This window comes from Macrobrachium nipponense, chromosome 20 (assembly GCF_015104395.2).
Source record: "Macrobrachium nipponense isolate FS-2020 chromosome 20, ASM1510439v2, whole genome shotgun sequence".
Taxonomy (NCBI): domain Eukaryota; kingdom Metazoa; phylum Arthropoda; class Malacostraca; order Decapoda; family Palaemonidae; genus Macrobrachium; species Macrobrachium nipponense.
In genome coordinates this window covers 59,931,111-59,948,136 of record NC_061089.1, presented here as the reverse complement: position 1 = coordinate 59,948,136, position 17,026 = coordinate 59,931,111, and the positions used below count along the sequence as shown (strand labels likewise).

At 38.4% G+C, this 17,026-nt stretch overlaps 2 protein-coding genes across 2 annotated transcripts; both read left to right on the top strand.

The window, feature by feature from the left end:
* The first annotated feature begins 489 nt into the window (after positions 1-489).
* On the top strand, positions 490-10,428 carry LOC135220325 (formin-2-like). Its single transcript, XM_064257563.1, has 5 exons — positions 490-586; positions 7,795-7,874; positions 8,113-8,209; positions 8,707-9,391; positions 9,460-10,428. The coding sequence occupies exons 2-5, from the start codon at positions 7,796-7,798 to the stop codon at positions 10,426-10,428; spliced, it is 1,830 nt and encodes a 609-aa protein (XP_064113633.1). The 5' UTR covers positions 490-586; position 7,795.
* A 94-nt stretch (positions 10,429-10,522) lies between these two features.
* On the top strand, positions 10,523-14,084 carry LOC135226431 (uncharacterized). The gene is made up of 4 exons (XM_064265992.1): positions 10,523-10,879; positions 12,207-12,376; positions 12,903-13,038; positions 13,449-14,084. Exons 1-4 carry the CDS (start codon positions 10,786-10,788, stop codon positions 13,472-13,474), a joined length of 426 nt encoding a protein of 141 aa, XP_064122062.1. The 5' UTR covers positions 10,523-10,785; the 3' UTR covers positions 13,475-14,084.
* Positions 14,085-17,026: the final 2,942 nt, after the last annotated feature.

The following is a 17,026-nucleotide window of genomic DNA, read 5'->3' as shown; positions in this document are numbered from 1 at the left end:
CACGTCTCCCGAGCCGGTACTCTATTTGGTTAAAAAAATATGCTTTATTCTTAACATTCATTTCTTGTACCAGAATGAATTCCTTGCCTAACCTTGACTCTCGACAAAAGGAAAGGCTGAAATACAGGACAAGATTAAAAGTTTGACCTCATCCTTCTTTAAGCCTAACGGTTCCAGTGATAAAATGCACTCAAAGGGACGTCCATCTTGCAAAGAGGCACAGAATTATTGCACGGCAAGACAGATAGCAGGAAGATATATATAGAACTTCCATCATATCAGCAAATATTTATACATGCATTCCCCGACATGGGACATAAATAGCAAACATACAAGACCCCTAAGAAGCTTCCGTGGCTGACCACGAAGAAAAAAAAAAAAAAGAGTGGGGGGGGGGGGGGGTTGTTGAATGCGGAAGGTGAACATTAACAGGAATAAATCGAGGGGTCCTTGCCCTCCGAGAGGCTTCTACCAGATCGAGGTGGGCGGAGCCAGGGCCTTACCTGGCCGGGACGGAAGACCTGGGGTTGTCACACTTCGTCCTGCGGTGCCCCGAGATTCATACAGAGGGACCGCCAGCTGCTAAGTAAGCGATTCCACTTTTAAGTTTTTGTAGCTCCAGTGGGTTCCTCAGTCTGGCTATCTTTTTTATATTTTGATTCGTATTAACACCTATCTCAACTACATTCATTACCATACTTCATAACATGGCTAGTGTTGCTTTTTTGTGGGCGGGGTAGTCTGAGAAACTTACAATAATGGTCCTAAGATGGAAAACAGGAGAGCAACTCCATAACGAAACTAGTGACGGCGTTGTCTTTCGGGAGATTAAGTAAACGACGTTAAAAGATCATTATAAAGAAGTGTGTTCTTCAAGTGTCTATCTGCAAGACTCTCACTGACATCAATTCCATCGCGAGTACCATACAGGAAATGAAAAATTGACTGTCAGAAAAAATATGCAATTCTTTGGCTGTGTAGACCACAAACGAAAAGCGTAGGATTTAATTATGTAGAGGTCACTTCAATTTAATTAAAACACTTTTCGATCTTGCATTCTCATATATTCTAGTTTTTAGACCAGCCTTTGAAAGTCTGTTTGAATTTTTGCTTTTTTTCGTTTTTTTTCGAACTCTTACTTATTTTCAAGTTGTACAAGATTTTGTAATCGTCCTTCACATGCTCACAAATTTACATATCAAGTACGTAAACAAACGCAAGTGCATGAGCACTATGTATTATGTATGTATGTATGTGTGTATATATATATGTGTGTGCTTGTTTTAAGAAAATTAAAATAGATATGCGCAGATTTTCATTATCAATGCAACAGTTTGGACAACAGTCAAGGCATTGTCGCTACCCAGAGTCCGATAAAGAACATTAGCATAATTAGTCATGATTCAAGGGCAAGTTTCTGGTGTCGGAAGTGATCGAGATGGAATGCCGACTCTTATATCATCCGTCGAGATAATGACCATTATCAGATAATAAACGTGCTTGTATTAAAAGGCCCGGCGTCAGGGGGGAGAGAGAGAGAGACCTTACCTTACAGACCTTACATCTTGTTCGGGTTGCCCCAGGTCCCTCAGTGTGAGGCACCTCTAATGTCTACCAGAGAGTTGCTAGTACATCTTCCGGTATATTTTGCATCTTCCAATCTTGGATGGTCTGGGATGCAGTTTAGATATTTGTCGAGCTTATTCTTAAACACATCTACGCTCACTCCTGATATATTCCTCAGATGAGCTGGCAACGCATTGAATAGACGCTGCATTATCGATGCTGGTGCGTAGTGGATTAATGTCCTGTGTGCTTTCCTTATTTTTCCTGGTATAGTTTTGGGCACTATTAATCTACCTCTGCTTGCTCTTTCTGATATTTTTAGTTCCATGATATTTTCTGCTATTCCTTCTATCTGTTTCCATGCCTGAATTATCATGTAGCGTTCTCTTCTCCTTTCTAGACTATATAATTTTAAGAATTGTAGTCTTTCCCAGTAGTCTAGGTCCTTAACTTCTTCTATTCTAGCTGTAAAGGACCTTTGTACACTCTCTATTTGTGCAATATCCTTTTGATAGTGTGGGTACCATATCATATTGCAATATTCAGTGGACTACGAACATATGTTTTATAAAGCATAATCATGTGTTCAGCTTTTCTTGTTTTGAAGTGCCGTAACAACATTCCCATTTTTGCTTTACATTTTGCCAACAGAGTTGCTATTTGATCATTGCATAACATGTTCCTATTCATCATCACACCAAGGTCTTTAACTGCTTCCTTATTTGTGATGGTCTCATTATTAGGTCCCTTATATGCATATAGCTTTCTTTCTCTGTCTCCATAATTTATTGATTCAAATTTATCAGAGTTAAATACCATCCTATTTACCTCTGCCCAATCATATACTTTGTTAAGGTCTCTTTGTAGAGCGTTCCTATCTTCATCACAAGTAATTTCTCTACTTATTCTTGTGTCATCTGCGAAACTACTCACTACCGAATCCTTCACATTATTGTCTATGTCTTCAATCATAATAACAAACAGTATTGCAGCTAACACCGTACCTTGCGGCACACCGGATATTACCTTGACTTCATCCGATTTCTCGTCGTTTGCAATAACTATCTGTTTTCTGTTGTGTAAAAATTCTTTTAACCATCTTCCTACTTTATCCACGATATTGTGTTTTCTAATTTTCTTCGCTAATATATTATGGTCTACTTTATCAAAAGCTTTTGCAAAGTCTAAATAAACCACATCTGTTCCATTTCCGCTTTTCATATTTTTGAATATGTTCTCACGGTGGACTAACAGTTGGGTTTGTGTACTTTTTCCGGGTACGAAACCATGTTGTCCTTTATTAAACAAATTATTTTTTATTAAATGTTTCATAATATTTTTCTTCATTACCCTTTCATACACTTTCATAATATGTGATGTTAGACTCACAGGCCTATAATTACTTGCCTCTAGTCTTGATCCACTTTTGAAAGTAGGGGTAATATATGCTAATTTGTGCTCATCATAAATCTTGCCTGTATCTACACTTTGTCTTAATAATATTGCAAGTGGCTTTGCGATAGAATGAACTACTTTCTTTAACAAAATAGCAGGAATTCCATCAGGCCCTGCAGCAGCTCCATTTTTAATTTCATTAATAGCCTGCACAATATCAGCTTCATTAATATCTATGTCAGCTAAATATTCTATTTTCAGCTAAATATTCACTATTTTCATCCCTTACTTCTATATCATTATCTTCATTATCTATTCTAGGGGTGAATTCTCTCTATATCGTTCTGCCAGTATGTTGCAAATTTCCTTTTTTTCATTCGTTAATCTCCCTTCAATTCTCAGAGGGCCTTTTTATTTCTATTCTTCTTTTATTCATCTTCTTCGCATATGAGTATAATAGCTTGGGGTTTTGCTTGATATTTAATAGGGTTTTTTTCTTCCAAGTCCCGTTTTTCATTTTCTTTTGATTGTATAATCTTTTGTTCTGCATTTTCTATCTTACTTTTTAGTTCTATAACTTTCCATGCATTTTTTTCTTTTGCAAGACCTTTTTTCCACTTTCTGATTTTCTGGAACAAGATCCTTCTGTCTCTTGGTATGCATGAATGATGTTTACTTTTCTTCTTCGGTATATATTTTTCCACTATTTTCTCCAATATTTTATATAATATCTCCGTATTTACCCTTATGTCATCACTTACGAAAATGTTATCCCAATCTTTGTTTAATTCTTCATTAATTTCTGACCATTTTATATTTTTACTGTAGAAGTTGTATTTTCCATATCCTTCCCACTTTTTCATTTCTTGCTTATCTCTATTTTCACTTGCTTTTGGAATGAACTGTTAATTCTATGACATTATGGTCTGAAATATTCGCATTATAAACTATTATTTCTTTAACATAATTCATCTCGTTCACAAATACTAGGTCTAAAGTATTTTCCTTTCTTGTTGGCAGGTGATTTATTTGTTGAATGTTGTATTCTAGTATCATATCTAATAGCTTTTCAAATTGCCTCTTATCTTCTGCACTACTATTACTCTCTTTTTTATATGTATAAGTACAACCACAATCTCCTATTCGTTCTTTCCATTCTACGAAAGGAAAGTTGAAGTCACCAGATAGGAGAATAGTCCAGTCCTTGTGATTTCTACATATATCATCCAATTTTTCAATTATTAAGTCAAACTCTTTAGTATTAGGAGGTCTATATATTACTATGTCATTCAATTTTTAAGATTCAAATTCTACCGCTATTAGTTCACATTCTGAGTTACTATATTTCTCATATATTTTTCCTTGTTTTTTGTCTTTCCCATATATTGCGGTTCCCCCTTGATTCCTATTTTTTCTATCTGATCTATAAGTTTGGAACCCTTTTATTTGATCATCATTCCCAGTCTCTTGGGAATACCAGGTTTCACTTATATTCATTATATCTATTTTCTTTTCATTTTGGGTTAGTTCTTCTAAGTACTCTATTTTTCTTTTTGAGTTACTCGTAACTAAACCCTGCGCATTCATCACTATGATGGTTTGCGTGTTTTCTCCTTCATTTAATATTGGTAGTAATAAGGATTTTCCCATGTCTCTTTCCTGTTCTGGTATGTTGTTCTTTTTTTCATTTCCAGAAATTCTGACATTAAAAAATCCAACTTTTCCATAATATTTGATCTTCCTTCATCATAATTATTCATTTTGTGTCTAAATCTGCAATTTTCTCCGTTTCTGCAATATCCTCTTGCATAATAAATACAGTTATTATCTCTTGAGTAGAATTTCGGAGCTGATGCTTTGAAATTTTTTGCTGACACCTCTGCATATCTCATTGGTGGTTTGCTTTTCTCTTTTACCTGATATTCTTGATTTCTCTCTTTATTTGTTTCTTTCTTATTTTGGATTTTATTACTTGGTTGGTTATTTATTTGATTATGATTCATGGCTACAGGGTGCATATATTTGCATTTTTTGTCGAACTTACATCCTTTTCCTTCTTTTAGGTTTTTTACATATTTTTGGATGCAGATCTCTGCAATCATCCCCATATCCATCTAAGTATGCACATTTACCATATATTTCATAGTTTTGAAACATATCTTAGGATGTTTGTAGTAACATCTTTCTCCAAATCTGCAATTCCCTCTTTTCAAAAGGTTGCAGATTTTGTCTTTCTTGTCTATTTTTTCCTCTTTCCCGTCATTGTATAGATCTGGGTAGAGCCTCTTCGGGATTTGCTTTTCTGTTGTCATATCGTAATTTATTTCTTCGTAGGTATGCTGCTTTATTGCCTCATATGTAGTATCAATGAGTATCTCTGCATCCATACTTTTATCTTGTTCTTTGTTTTCCTTATTTTTTTCTGTCATTTCATTTTTGTTTACTTCTCTTCCGTTTTCCTCTTCTTCTTTTTCTTCTTCTTCTTCCTCTTCCTCTTCTTCTTCATCCTCAACTATTTGTACATTCAATCTTGATTTAATAACATTGTCTATCCATGATAGACATGTTGAACAAAAAATTCTTGTATCTTTTCTCAAATCTTGTATTACCTCAGCACACTGTGGATGGGTCGGAATGTTGCATGCAGCACATTTTCTGATTAGGTTTTGTGGATTGACTATGCTATACCAAACCTTACACAGTTTGCATGCTTTTGGCATTCTTTTTCCTAATGCATCAATTAGGATATTCACAAGATTCACCTTATTCATTTTCTTTGTCGGAATATGTTGGTTTATGTATATTTTCTTTATGAGTCTCTTGACCACTTGGATTTTATTTGGAACTTCTTCAATTATTTTCAAGATGTTTTCATTAGATTTGTTCCAGTTTGAAGGATTATATCCTTCTAATATATCTATGAATGCTTTTGTATCTTTTTGGTTAGGACTGTTGCTGATTTCATAGATGAGAAATGCCAGTTCCCTTCCTGCTACCTCATCGTATTGCGAATCTGCTAGACACGCCAAATTACGCCACCTCTTCCCGCAGTTGGAACTTACTGCCATCTTGTTCTGATTTATAGTATTACACTTGATAAACTAACTTAGAAGACGCTTTATCCTACTATTTTCACACTAATCTTATCACCGATAGTTCACGAACACTTCTAGATATTTCTCAAATTCTAGTCGTATGTTAAACTTGTGATATCTGTTGATTAATCTGACTTCACGCGGGTACGACTCACCAAGCAAGAGAGAGAGAGAGAGAATAATGAAGTTTATGTCTTACTTCGAGTTGAGATATTTTCACTAATTTTTACGTTTTTCCATAAATAGTGTCTATGATGTTCTGCTCCGTTTTATCACATCGCTGTCTCTCTCTCTCTCTCTCTCTCTACCTCTCTCTCTCGTCATCTCTCCTCCCTCTCTCTCTCTGTCTCAAAGAGACAACACTTCCACACACACACACACACACACACACACACACACACACACACACACACACACACACACACACACACACATATATATATATATATATATAGAATCTACTGGTCACTTTTTTACCAGATACGTATACAATTGTAATAGCCACAATGCCTTCTTCACTTCTTGAATTCTTTGCTCTTTTTTTGGATACGCTTGTCAATACAAAGCCTGAAGAACTTGGATCTTCAGGCTTTGTAGTGACAAGCGTATCCAAAAAAAGAGCAAAGAATTCAAGAAATTAAGAGGGAATTGTGGCTATTACAATTGTGTATATATATATATATATATATATATATATATATATATATATATATATATATATATATATATATATATATACATACACATATAAAATGTGTGGAAGTTTTGTATCTTTAAGACGGAAGGAGAGAGAGACAGATGTGATAAAATGTAACAGAATATCTGAGACACTATTTATGGAAAAAAGTAAAAATTAAGAGAAAATATCTCAATACCAAGTAAGACATAAACTTCGCTATTCTCTCTCTCTCTCTCTCTCTCTCTCTCTCTCTCTCTCTCTCTCTCTCTCTCTCTCTCTCCTGACGCCGGGCCTTTTAATACAAGCACGTTTATTATCTCATAATGGTCATCATCTCGACGGATGATCTAAGAGTCAGCATTCCACCCCGATCGCTTCCGACACCAAAAACTTCCTCATGAATCACGATGCTGATGTTCTTTATCGGACTCTGGGTAGCAACAATGCCTGTGACCGTTGTTCAAACTGTTTCATTGATAATGAACAGCTGATTACCTCATTCATGAAAACCTGCGCATATTATCCAATTTGCTTTGTTTTATTTGGTCATATTGTCAAGAGGAAAACGGGTCAGGAAAAAATGGAAAGTATGTGTGTTGCTCGTTCGAAACCTGATGGGAATTTTCTAAAACGGTAAAGATATTATTTCATTATTAATATATTATTCCTCGACAGATGTCGACCATTTTACCTACCGACTAGTTTTAACTAAACCGTTGGCCGCGTTTATTATGTAAATGAATGACAACTATGCTGGCAGCAAAAAAAAAATAAAAATATTGCCAACTCTCCCCTTATCATTTCATCTCGTTATTGACGTATAAGATATTTAAATATTCATCTTGTTCTTATTCTCCTTTTTTGTGAAATCGGTGGGTGTTACTGCTACTTGTTACACACAGCACGCTAAGTTTATTTTGAAAATCAAGCAAAAATCCCTATTCCTTGAACTCCCCAGGCACTCAATTTTGTCCAGAAACGCTGCCAAGACTCATTCATTTGCAATTTACATTTCAATGGGATGATTTTAATTTCCCTGCCTTTCACACCCTTCCACAGGATGAAAGTCTACCTGTTGTGCCTCTGTCTTGGATGTCTTTTGACGCCATCGCTCTCAAAAGTTTTCTTCAACACTCTTGGTAAGAACATACTATTTGGCTCCTTGAATTTATTCATCGGCGTCCAACTGAATTATTGAGTGAAATTTCTAATGGGATCAAATAAGACCCTTTTATTTTGTGTAAACCTGGTTAAATTCTTCATATACACTTAAAACTCTGACTGTCCTCAACGTCAGAAGGAATGAAACTAATCTCGTTTAACCCGCATCTCTAGTACCATTATCACTGTCACTGTTCTTATTATTGTTGATTGCAGATACCCGATACCCTACACTAATAACGAAGGATGTAAGAGTGAAATGTAAAGAGGAAGGTTCCTTCCCCCACCCAGCGAGCTGTACCTGGTATTACAGGTAATTACACTGATATTACCTATGATTTCTGGAACCTATATCATTCACCCTCATTGTATTAGCTTGCATTTGATTTTGTACTACAAGTGTGATGACAATTTAGCTTCATGTGTTTACCCGGTGTTCTTCCATAATTTTCCTTCCTACTCAAATGGTCAAAAGAATCATCTAAATGATACACTATGCATCCTTAAACGTTTCATATAAGTAGTTAGATTTAACAACTACTACATATATATATATAATTTTTTTATTCACTACTTTCATTTAAAACATTTGTTTCAGTACGCTTCCTTTATTCATTTTCAAATGTGGCCATTAACAGTCAAAGTAAGTTATCTTAATTCAAGAGAAATGTAATATTAGGTATGAATAATGTTTAAAAAAATTAAGTGTCAAGTGTCTGACACAACTACTTGGGGGGGACATTAGTTTCTGTTTCTTTCTCCTTTTTTCGTGAATGCGTAAAATGACATTATTGACCTCCCTTGTTTCAGATGTGTGGACAGAATACAGTCCGGAAGATTTCAAGTTTTCTTCTTCAAGTGTGAGAATGGGACCGTCTTTTCTGATGAGCTGGACCAGTGTGTATTTGGCAACCCAACACTGTGTGAAGGAAACGTAGGGAGTTTTCCACCCATCGCTCCTGGGCCTGGAATTGGAGGAGATGTCAAACCTGTAGTTCCAGCTCCTGGAATTCCACCAGTTGTCAAACCTATATCTCCACCTCCTGTATTTCCAGTGGGTGTCCAACCTGTAGTAGCTCCAGCTCCTGTAATTGGAGGAAGTGTCCAACCTGTAGCTCCAGCTCCTGGAATTCCAGGGGTTGTCCAGCCTGTAGTTCCTGCGCCTGGAATTCCAGTGGGTGTCCAACCTGTAACTCCAGCTCATGGAATTCCAGTGGGTGTCCAACCTGTAGTTCCAGCTCCTGGAATTGCAGGGGTTGTACAACCTGTAGCTCCAGCTCCTGGAATTGCAGGGGTTGTCCAACCTGTAGTTCCATCTCCTGGAATTCCATCAGGTGTCCAACCTGTAGCTCCAGCTCCTGGAATTGCAGGGGTTATCCAACCTGTAGTTCCATCTCCTGGAATTCCAGCAGGTGTCCAACCTGTATCTCCAGCCCCTGGAATTGCAGGGGTTGTCCAACCTGTAGTTCCAGCTCCTGGAATTCCAGTCCAACCTGTAAGTTCGCATCTCCTGGATTCCAGCAGGTGGTCCAACCTTTATCTCCATCCCCTGGAAATTGCCAGGGGTTGTCCAACCTGGTAGTTCCAAGCCTCCTGGAATTCAGTCCAACATGTAGCCTCCCAGCTCCTGGAATTCCAGCAGGTTGTCCAACTGTAGGGCTTCCAGCTCCTATTATTCCAGTGGGTGTCCAACCTGTAGCTCCAGCTCCTGGAATTCCAGCAGGTGTCCAACCTGTAGCTCCAGCTCCTGGAATTCCAGTGGGTGTCCAACCTGTAGTTCCAGCACCTGGAATTCCAGCAGGTGTCCAACCTGTAGCTCCAGCTCCTGGAATTCCAGCGGGTGTCCAACCTGTTGTTCCAGCTCCTGGAATTCCAGTGAGTGTCCAACCTGTACCTCCGGCTCCTGTTATTCCAGTGGGTGTCCAACCTGTACCGCCAGCTCCTGGAATTCCAGCAGGTGTCCAGCCTGTAGCTCCAGCCCCTGGAATTCCAGTGGGTGTCCAACCTGTAGTTCCGTCGCCTGGAATTCCAGCAGGTGTCCAACCTGTAGCTCCTGCTCCTGGAATTCCAGCAGGTGTCCAACCTGTATCTCCAGCTCCTGTAATTCCAGGGGTTGTCCAACCTGTAGCTCCAGCACCTATTATTACAGGGGGTGTCCAACCTGTAGCCCCAACTCCTGGAATTCCAGGGAGTGTCCAACCTGTAGCCCCGGCTCCTGGAATTCCAGGGAGTATCCAACCTGTAGCTCCAGCTCCTGTTATTCCAGGGGGTGTCCTACCTGTAGCTCCAGCACCTATTATTACAGGGGGTGTCCAACCTGTAGCTCCAGTTCCTGGAATTCCAGTGGGTGTCCAACCTGTAGCTCCAGCGTCTGGAATTCCAGTTGGTGTCCAACCTGTAGCTCCTGCAATTCCAGTGGGTGTCCAACCTGTAGCCCCAACTCCCGGATTTCCAGGGGGTGGCCAACCTGTAGCCCCCAAAAAACTCCCTGGGGGATTTCCACAGGGGGGGTTGGTTTTCCCAAACCTGTAGCCCCCAACTCCCACACGGGATTTTCCCAGGGGTGGGGGTGGTCCCAAAACCTGTTAGCCCAACTTCCCGTAAATTTCCGGGGGTGGCCCCCAACCTGTAGCCCCAACTCCTGGATTTCCAGGGGGTGGCCAACCCGTAGCCCCAGGATCTGGAATTCCAGGGGGTGTCCAGCCCACTGCTCCTGCACCTGGGCCAGTACCTCCAACCCCACCATCAGTAACCGTGCAGTCACCTTCTCCCCCTCCCACACCGCCTCCAGTTGGTTCCCAGTCAACCACCCGATGCATAGGCTGCGTGACAAGACTGGGATGCAGGGTAGGGCAGAAGCCCTTCCAGATCCAGCTGTGCGAAGCGTGCATGTTTGACAACAGTGGTGTTTACCTGAAACCTAGTGAAGAATGTCCTTATCATCCGAAACCTCACTTCACCAGCCAAGGGAGATGCTTCTCAGGTGCGGATCCGAAAAATTGTTTTCTTGCTTTTGTTTCTTTTTCTTACATTTTTTTAATCCGAAAAATTATTTTCTGGCCTTTTTTCTTTTTCTTACATTTTTTTCATTATCTGGATTCAATCTGATTGATGTAGGTTTTTGGATCAATACTTTCATTTAATATACGCACACGTGAATGTGCGGTTTGCGCACATGCACACATAAAACAAATGCAAGTGTGCATGGCATTCTCGCCTGATAATAATTCTGAAAATACCACCAGTTGTTTTTAAAACATTCGAGTTCAGTTTCTTTGTGTAGAAATTGCAACAGGCGCAGTCTGGGTTTTGCATTGTCATCAATCAACAAGAGAATATTTGTAACAACCTTTATTTATGACTCACGTTTATCGCTGAGCCATACCTTAAATGACAATTAGACTTGTTCACTGAAGTATCGCAGTCAATATGACCTGTCACTGATTACTGCTCTAATCTCAAGTAAGCTCTACATTCACGCGAGTAAAATTAATTGACTGATTAGTTAACAGTATACAAAGTGATCTACTGACTGTCCATCTATGACAAGCCTACGAGACCATACGTTGCAAAGAATTGGCGATATGTAAAAACTGAGGGTGGAAGAAGGAAGACAGAAGGTATATAAACGGAAGTAAATTTACCCAAATAATTCTGCATTTTGAATGACTGATGGCATTGGAATCTAGAACTGAACACTTTCAATGTTTTTCTTTCTCAAATCATGTCAAAGTTTTCTTAACCGTCAGTTGTGATCAATCATTAAATGCTACAGAACTTTTCATTCCTTATGTATAAACACGAAGATACTCAGATAACAATAAATAACACACATATAATTATATATATATATAATATTATATATATAATATATCTATATATATATATCAGATATCTATTATATATACAGAGAGAGAGAGAGAGAGATGTAATTTTTCATAAGGAGAAAAATAAGAAAATCATGATTTTTCAATATCCTAAGATTTATTTTTGGAGTGGACAGAGACACGGTCGAAATATAACACTCTCCTGTTTTACTCCTGCTTATTTGTATTACCAGTTTTCGTCTTCATTGTAAAAATTTTCATTTTTATCAAGAACATATATGTGTGCCTATTTCTCTCTCACTACATACCTCCTCTTTTCCTGTTATATTTGCTCGAGCCACTTTATTTCAACAGGAACAACTCTCTTGACTTAATTTTATGAGCTAAAAAATAGAGTAAGATGGTAGATGAATAGCCGTATTCTTCAGTGGTTCTAGAAACAGCACATTTCACAAGTTAACCACGCTCATCTTTGTCTTCCAGGCTTAGATTTATGTCCCACACCAAGAGCTGTACAGTTCCAAACACAATCCAGAGATGAACCGATACACACCTTCAAGTGCAGTGAAGTGAAACCTCGTCCAAATGACCAGGAGATTCGGGAGCTCTACTGTTCTCAATACCACTTCTGTAATTCCTTCGGAGCCTACGAGGTGAGTTACAAGTCCTATATTTTAGTGAGCATTCTTTCTAGTTTGCTGGGCAGGCACGAGAGGATTTCTGTACCTGCAGAGGATACAATAGGTCCATTTTCGGCCGTCAAAACTTATCTTGCTGCTGAAGGAGGTGGTTCAACTTGATGGCTGACGGAACAAATTGCCTAGGCATGAGCACGAAAATGGTCGTCAAACTGTAGTAGGGACAGCACTGACCATTCGATCCTACACGAGACCACCAAGTTACGGAAAAAATACACCATAAGCAGCTCTTTTAGACTGAGCAATTACTTTATTTATAATGCAAAGTCTTCGGCAACTGTACCTTTCGTTTTATTAATAATGTTGACTGTTTTTAAATTATGAAAAAAAATCAAATTTACCAATATGAGTGATTGGCCAGTCTTACTATTTTAGATATACTGAATATAATGAATTCGAAGTTAAGACTTGTTAATAATGCACGTGTCCATCCTTTAAGCTCTTACCCGATTGATAAAGACTTGCTGTTCATTCTCCCCAGGGTACCCAAGAGCTATGCCGGAACTTCTTCCAGTGCTACCAGAACGAGCGGGGTTACTGGGAGGCAGAACTACGCCACTGCCTTGGAACAAGTCTTTACAGTTTTGATCTAGACAAATGTCTACCACCACCAGAAGGTAAGCTTCTCCGTGACCCTCCCAAAAGTTTTAGAAGACAAAAATGAGCTACTCAAGAAATTGGTACAGTTTTTAATTAAAGCGTAACAATGATACGATGTGATATATTTTCTAGGTTATAAATATATTATACAAAAACCCGAGATTCATGCGAAAACCTGGCAGGATTTCTACTAAAATTTCCACTTCTCTGATAGCTTTCATTATTATTATTATTATTTTATTATTATTATTATTATTATTATTATTATTATTATTCAATAAGCTTGCTAACTGCACTCTAGACAAGCCTGTAATGAGAGCTGAAAGAGGGTAGTTAATGCTGAGCTTCAGAAGATTTTTTACAAACAGAAACGTTCTGGAAGAAAAAGATCCTGATAAGCTTTCCCCCTTTACCTTTTTTTTTTCAGCAACTGACCTATGTCGAAGTCCCTGAGAGTTGTCTGTCCTGCCTGGCTTGTCGTCCGTCCGTCATCCCCTTTTTTGAAGTCGCCTTATCCCTAATCAAAATGGAGTTATAATCAAGCCTTTGAGTTCGTCGGTATGAAGGGTACTTATATTTTACTTTACATGTAAATAGTTTTGATCTGCATAACGATTCGCAGCCTCGTTTCTGTACCTATTCTACTTCGCAGCGCGAATGCCGTCAAGCACTTTGCAGGAAGATGCCCTGATTTTCACCTGCTGTCTCTCTAGTTCATATCCGCTAACGCCAATTAACTCAACTCTTAAGCATCTGTGATACTTGGTCTGCCGGTTTATACAAACCTTAATAAACGTCGCTTTTGTCTTCCATATTTCGAGAGAAAAGTACACCAATATATAATTGCAAATACGTATAACTGACACGCAGTGATCTACAGATACCTAAAATACTACAGGTTTGCAAGTGTCTGTTGTGTCTGTTGCCATGTGTTCTAGTCTGGGGAAAAATTCACCACTTGTGGATATGCTTCACATATTGTTTGCTTTGTTTGGAAGGGAAGCAAGTGACACCTTCTGAGTCTACCAATGAAAATCTTCGGTAAAATAAACAATGATTCGGACTCTTGATGTTTCCTTATCCTTATAAATTTATAGACGTTTATTCGGATATGCTTGAGGCAAGGAAAATAAATTTACTACAGCTGATGAATGAGAAGGTACTAACACATTCCCAATCAGCTATGTATTTCGACGCTGGGTCTGGTCAATAATTAGGTGGGTGACCGACAAGCAATGAAGAGGCCGCTGACATATGAATCCTGGGACAAAGTTGGTTAAACTGCGGGTCCCGATCCATTAGAAGGTCGCAAAAAAAAAAAAACAACCTTGTTGACACGCGCTGGAACCCGGGGGCTGCTGTCTCCCTTACTCTCCCGATACCCTACCTACCCTGACCCACCCGAGGCGGACAAACAGGTTTACAGGAGGAAGGTAGATGTCTCCCAATCCCTCCCGTTCTCACACCTACGCCGCCCCCACCTGGTGTGATCAAACTGGTTTACAGGGGGTGGGTGGCTGTGTCATGTTCCCTTACTGTCACCCATGGAAGGAAAAACAAGATAAGAATCACTGGGATTTTATTATTATAGAAGATAGATGATTGTGATAAATAACAAAAATCCACACACACAAAAAGTAGACCAGTGAGAGCCATAAGTTGGTTGGCACTCATTACTCATTAGCAAATTATGAGACGGACCAGAGCGCGAACTACTGAGCGTCAACAAAACCCTGTGTTCGAAAGCCGGCCACAGATCGTCGAAAGTTCTCATCCCTTTTCCCTGTCATTAGGTAAGTGTTACCGATTGAAATCCACCAGTAGGTAACGAAAATACATTACTGATAAGTTGTTAATAGAAAAGCGAAAATATTTATAAATTATGTTTTTTTTTATTTAGCGGTTAAAATGCTACTGCATCCTGAAGGTCACACCCAGTGACAAGAAAGTACTCGCTACGTACCCACACTACGTACTTCTGCATGGGTGGCAACTTACTTTCTACTGAAAGGATTTTCGGAAACCACAAAAACGTGTTATTTTTTGCTTTTAGATATCAAGCGCCTTGGGGCATTGACCGTTGTTATTTTTTGACATCCAGTGATCAAGTGGTTAAAATTAATTATAACTCAATACTTTGTTCTTTCGTTTAATTTTACAATCACTGATCGATTTAGATGCGAGAATTGTATCTACTTTTTTTTTAATTAAAAATTTTGCACGCACACACACACACATATATATATATATATATATATATATATATATATATATATATATATATATATATATATATGTATAATATATATATATTTAACCTATAAAATCACCCAAAAGGTAAGCACGTGATTTTGTTTACCAGCAAAAGCGACTGAAAATTAAAAAAAAAAAAAAAAGAAAAGACAGAGTGCCCCGAAGATGTGTTAAATACACAAAAGTACTTGGCACTCTGTCCTTTCTTTTTTGAAAAATTTTCCCTGTGGCTTTTGCTGATTTATATATATATATATATATATATATATATATATATATATATATATATATATTTATATATATATATATATATATATATATATATATATATATAATATATATATATACACGCTTTCTAACGATAACAGTCATAGATAGCATCCGGTTTAAATGAGGTCCAGTGACTAATTGTTTTAATGCACAGAAAAATGAACTGTCAATGATAAAGTTTATATTTATATAAATACTATATATGTGTGTGTGTGAGTGAGTGAGTGTATGTGTCTGTTTACATATATGCATTTTTTTAGTTTACCTTTAAAAACCTGTTGCCTAAGATTTCAAGCGAATAAAACACACGAATTTAGGTACATGAGAAATACGTTTAAAGTCCTTCTTTGTTGCATGAATGCCTAATACCCTACACAATTGCACAGGTGAGCGATGCTGCTTAATGACTTAGCAGGAATGTCCCGATTGGAAAGTTCTAGTCTACAGGTCTACACCAGGCCACAATTGCTGGCCACCTTTGGACAAGGGTCCTTGCTGACATATAAGGCAAACCTATCAAAGAGATAAGGGAGAGAGTTCGATCATAAGTTATCACGGTGAAATGCAAGACGTTCTCAAGCTCCGAAAGTAAACAAAAGCAAGCTTTGGACCTCCTCCTAATCTTATGTAACATTTTTTTTTTTTTGCTCTTTCATTCTTTTACTATTGTTCTTATGCGCAACTGCTGCGATTTGGTGTATAAAAAAAACCTGAGGCAACATGGGATTACAAACTGTTATTCATTGCACCATATGTCCTTTCGCTTTAATTCAGTAATGAGCTATTCAGCGGATGGTATAATCGCACCCGTGGTCTCGTCGCGGACCGTCTGGTTTTGCTCTCTCCGTCCATTCAGCCATATCCCTCCTATCCCTCGCAGCAGCGCACATTTTAGTTTCCCTAAAAAGAGTCAACATATCAACCGGCAACAAAGGAAGAAATTAAATATTCTCTGCCAAGAAATTCTTCCCTGGACAAAGTATTGCCTCTTGAGATGGCAGTCACAGCCAAATAGGTACGCGCTGGATGGTCACGCAAAGGCTCCACCGAGTGTGCAACAAAGGCGAGCATCATATTCTCTGTTTGCTACATACAAACAAAAGAAACAAACAAAAAATTCTAAACGATATGCATCGCAGGCAGGGGTAAGAGAGGAAAGCTGTGTTTTCGAGGGACAATGGATCTCATCTCCATCTGCATAAGAACACAAATAGGAATGCTTCGAGACGGTAATCTGAGAAGGGCACCAGCGTCTGTGCGTGAACTTTCTTGCAACCCTCAGTCGTGTCTGTTTGCTGTCCCAGAGACGCGAGAATAAATGTGTATAGAAGAAGAAGAAGAAAAGAAGAAGAAAGTAAGGACATCTTAAATCAGAATAATAAGAAGTAGCTCATTTGTGTTTTTAGTATCTCAAATGTTCTACATTGTAATACATCAATATTTGACATTTGCGTCTAGCAGCAACGTGACTTTTACCCGTCT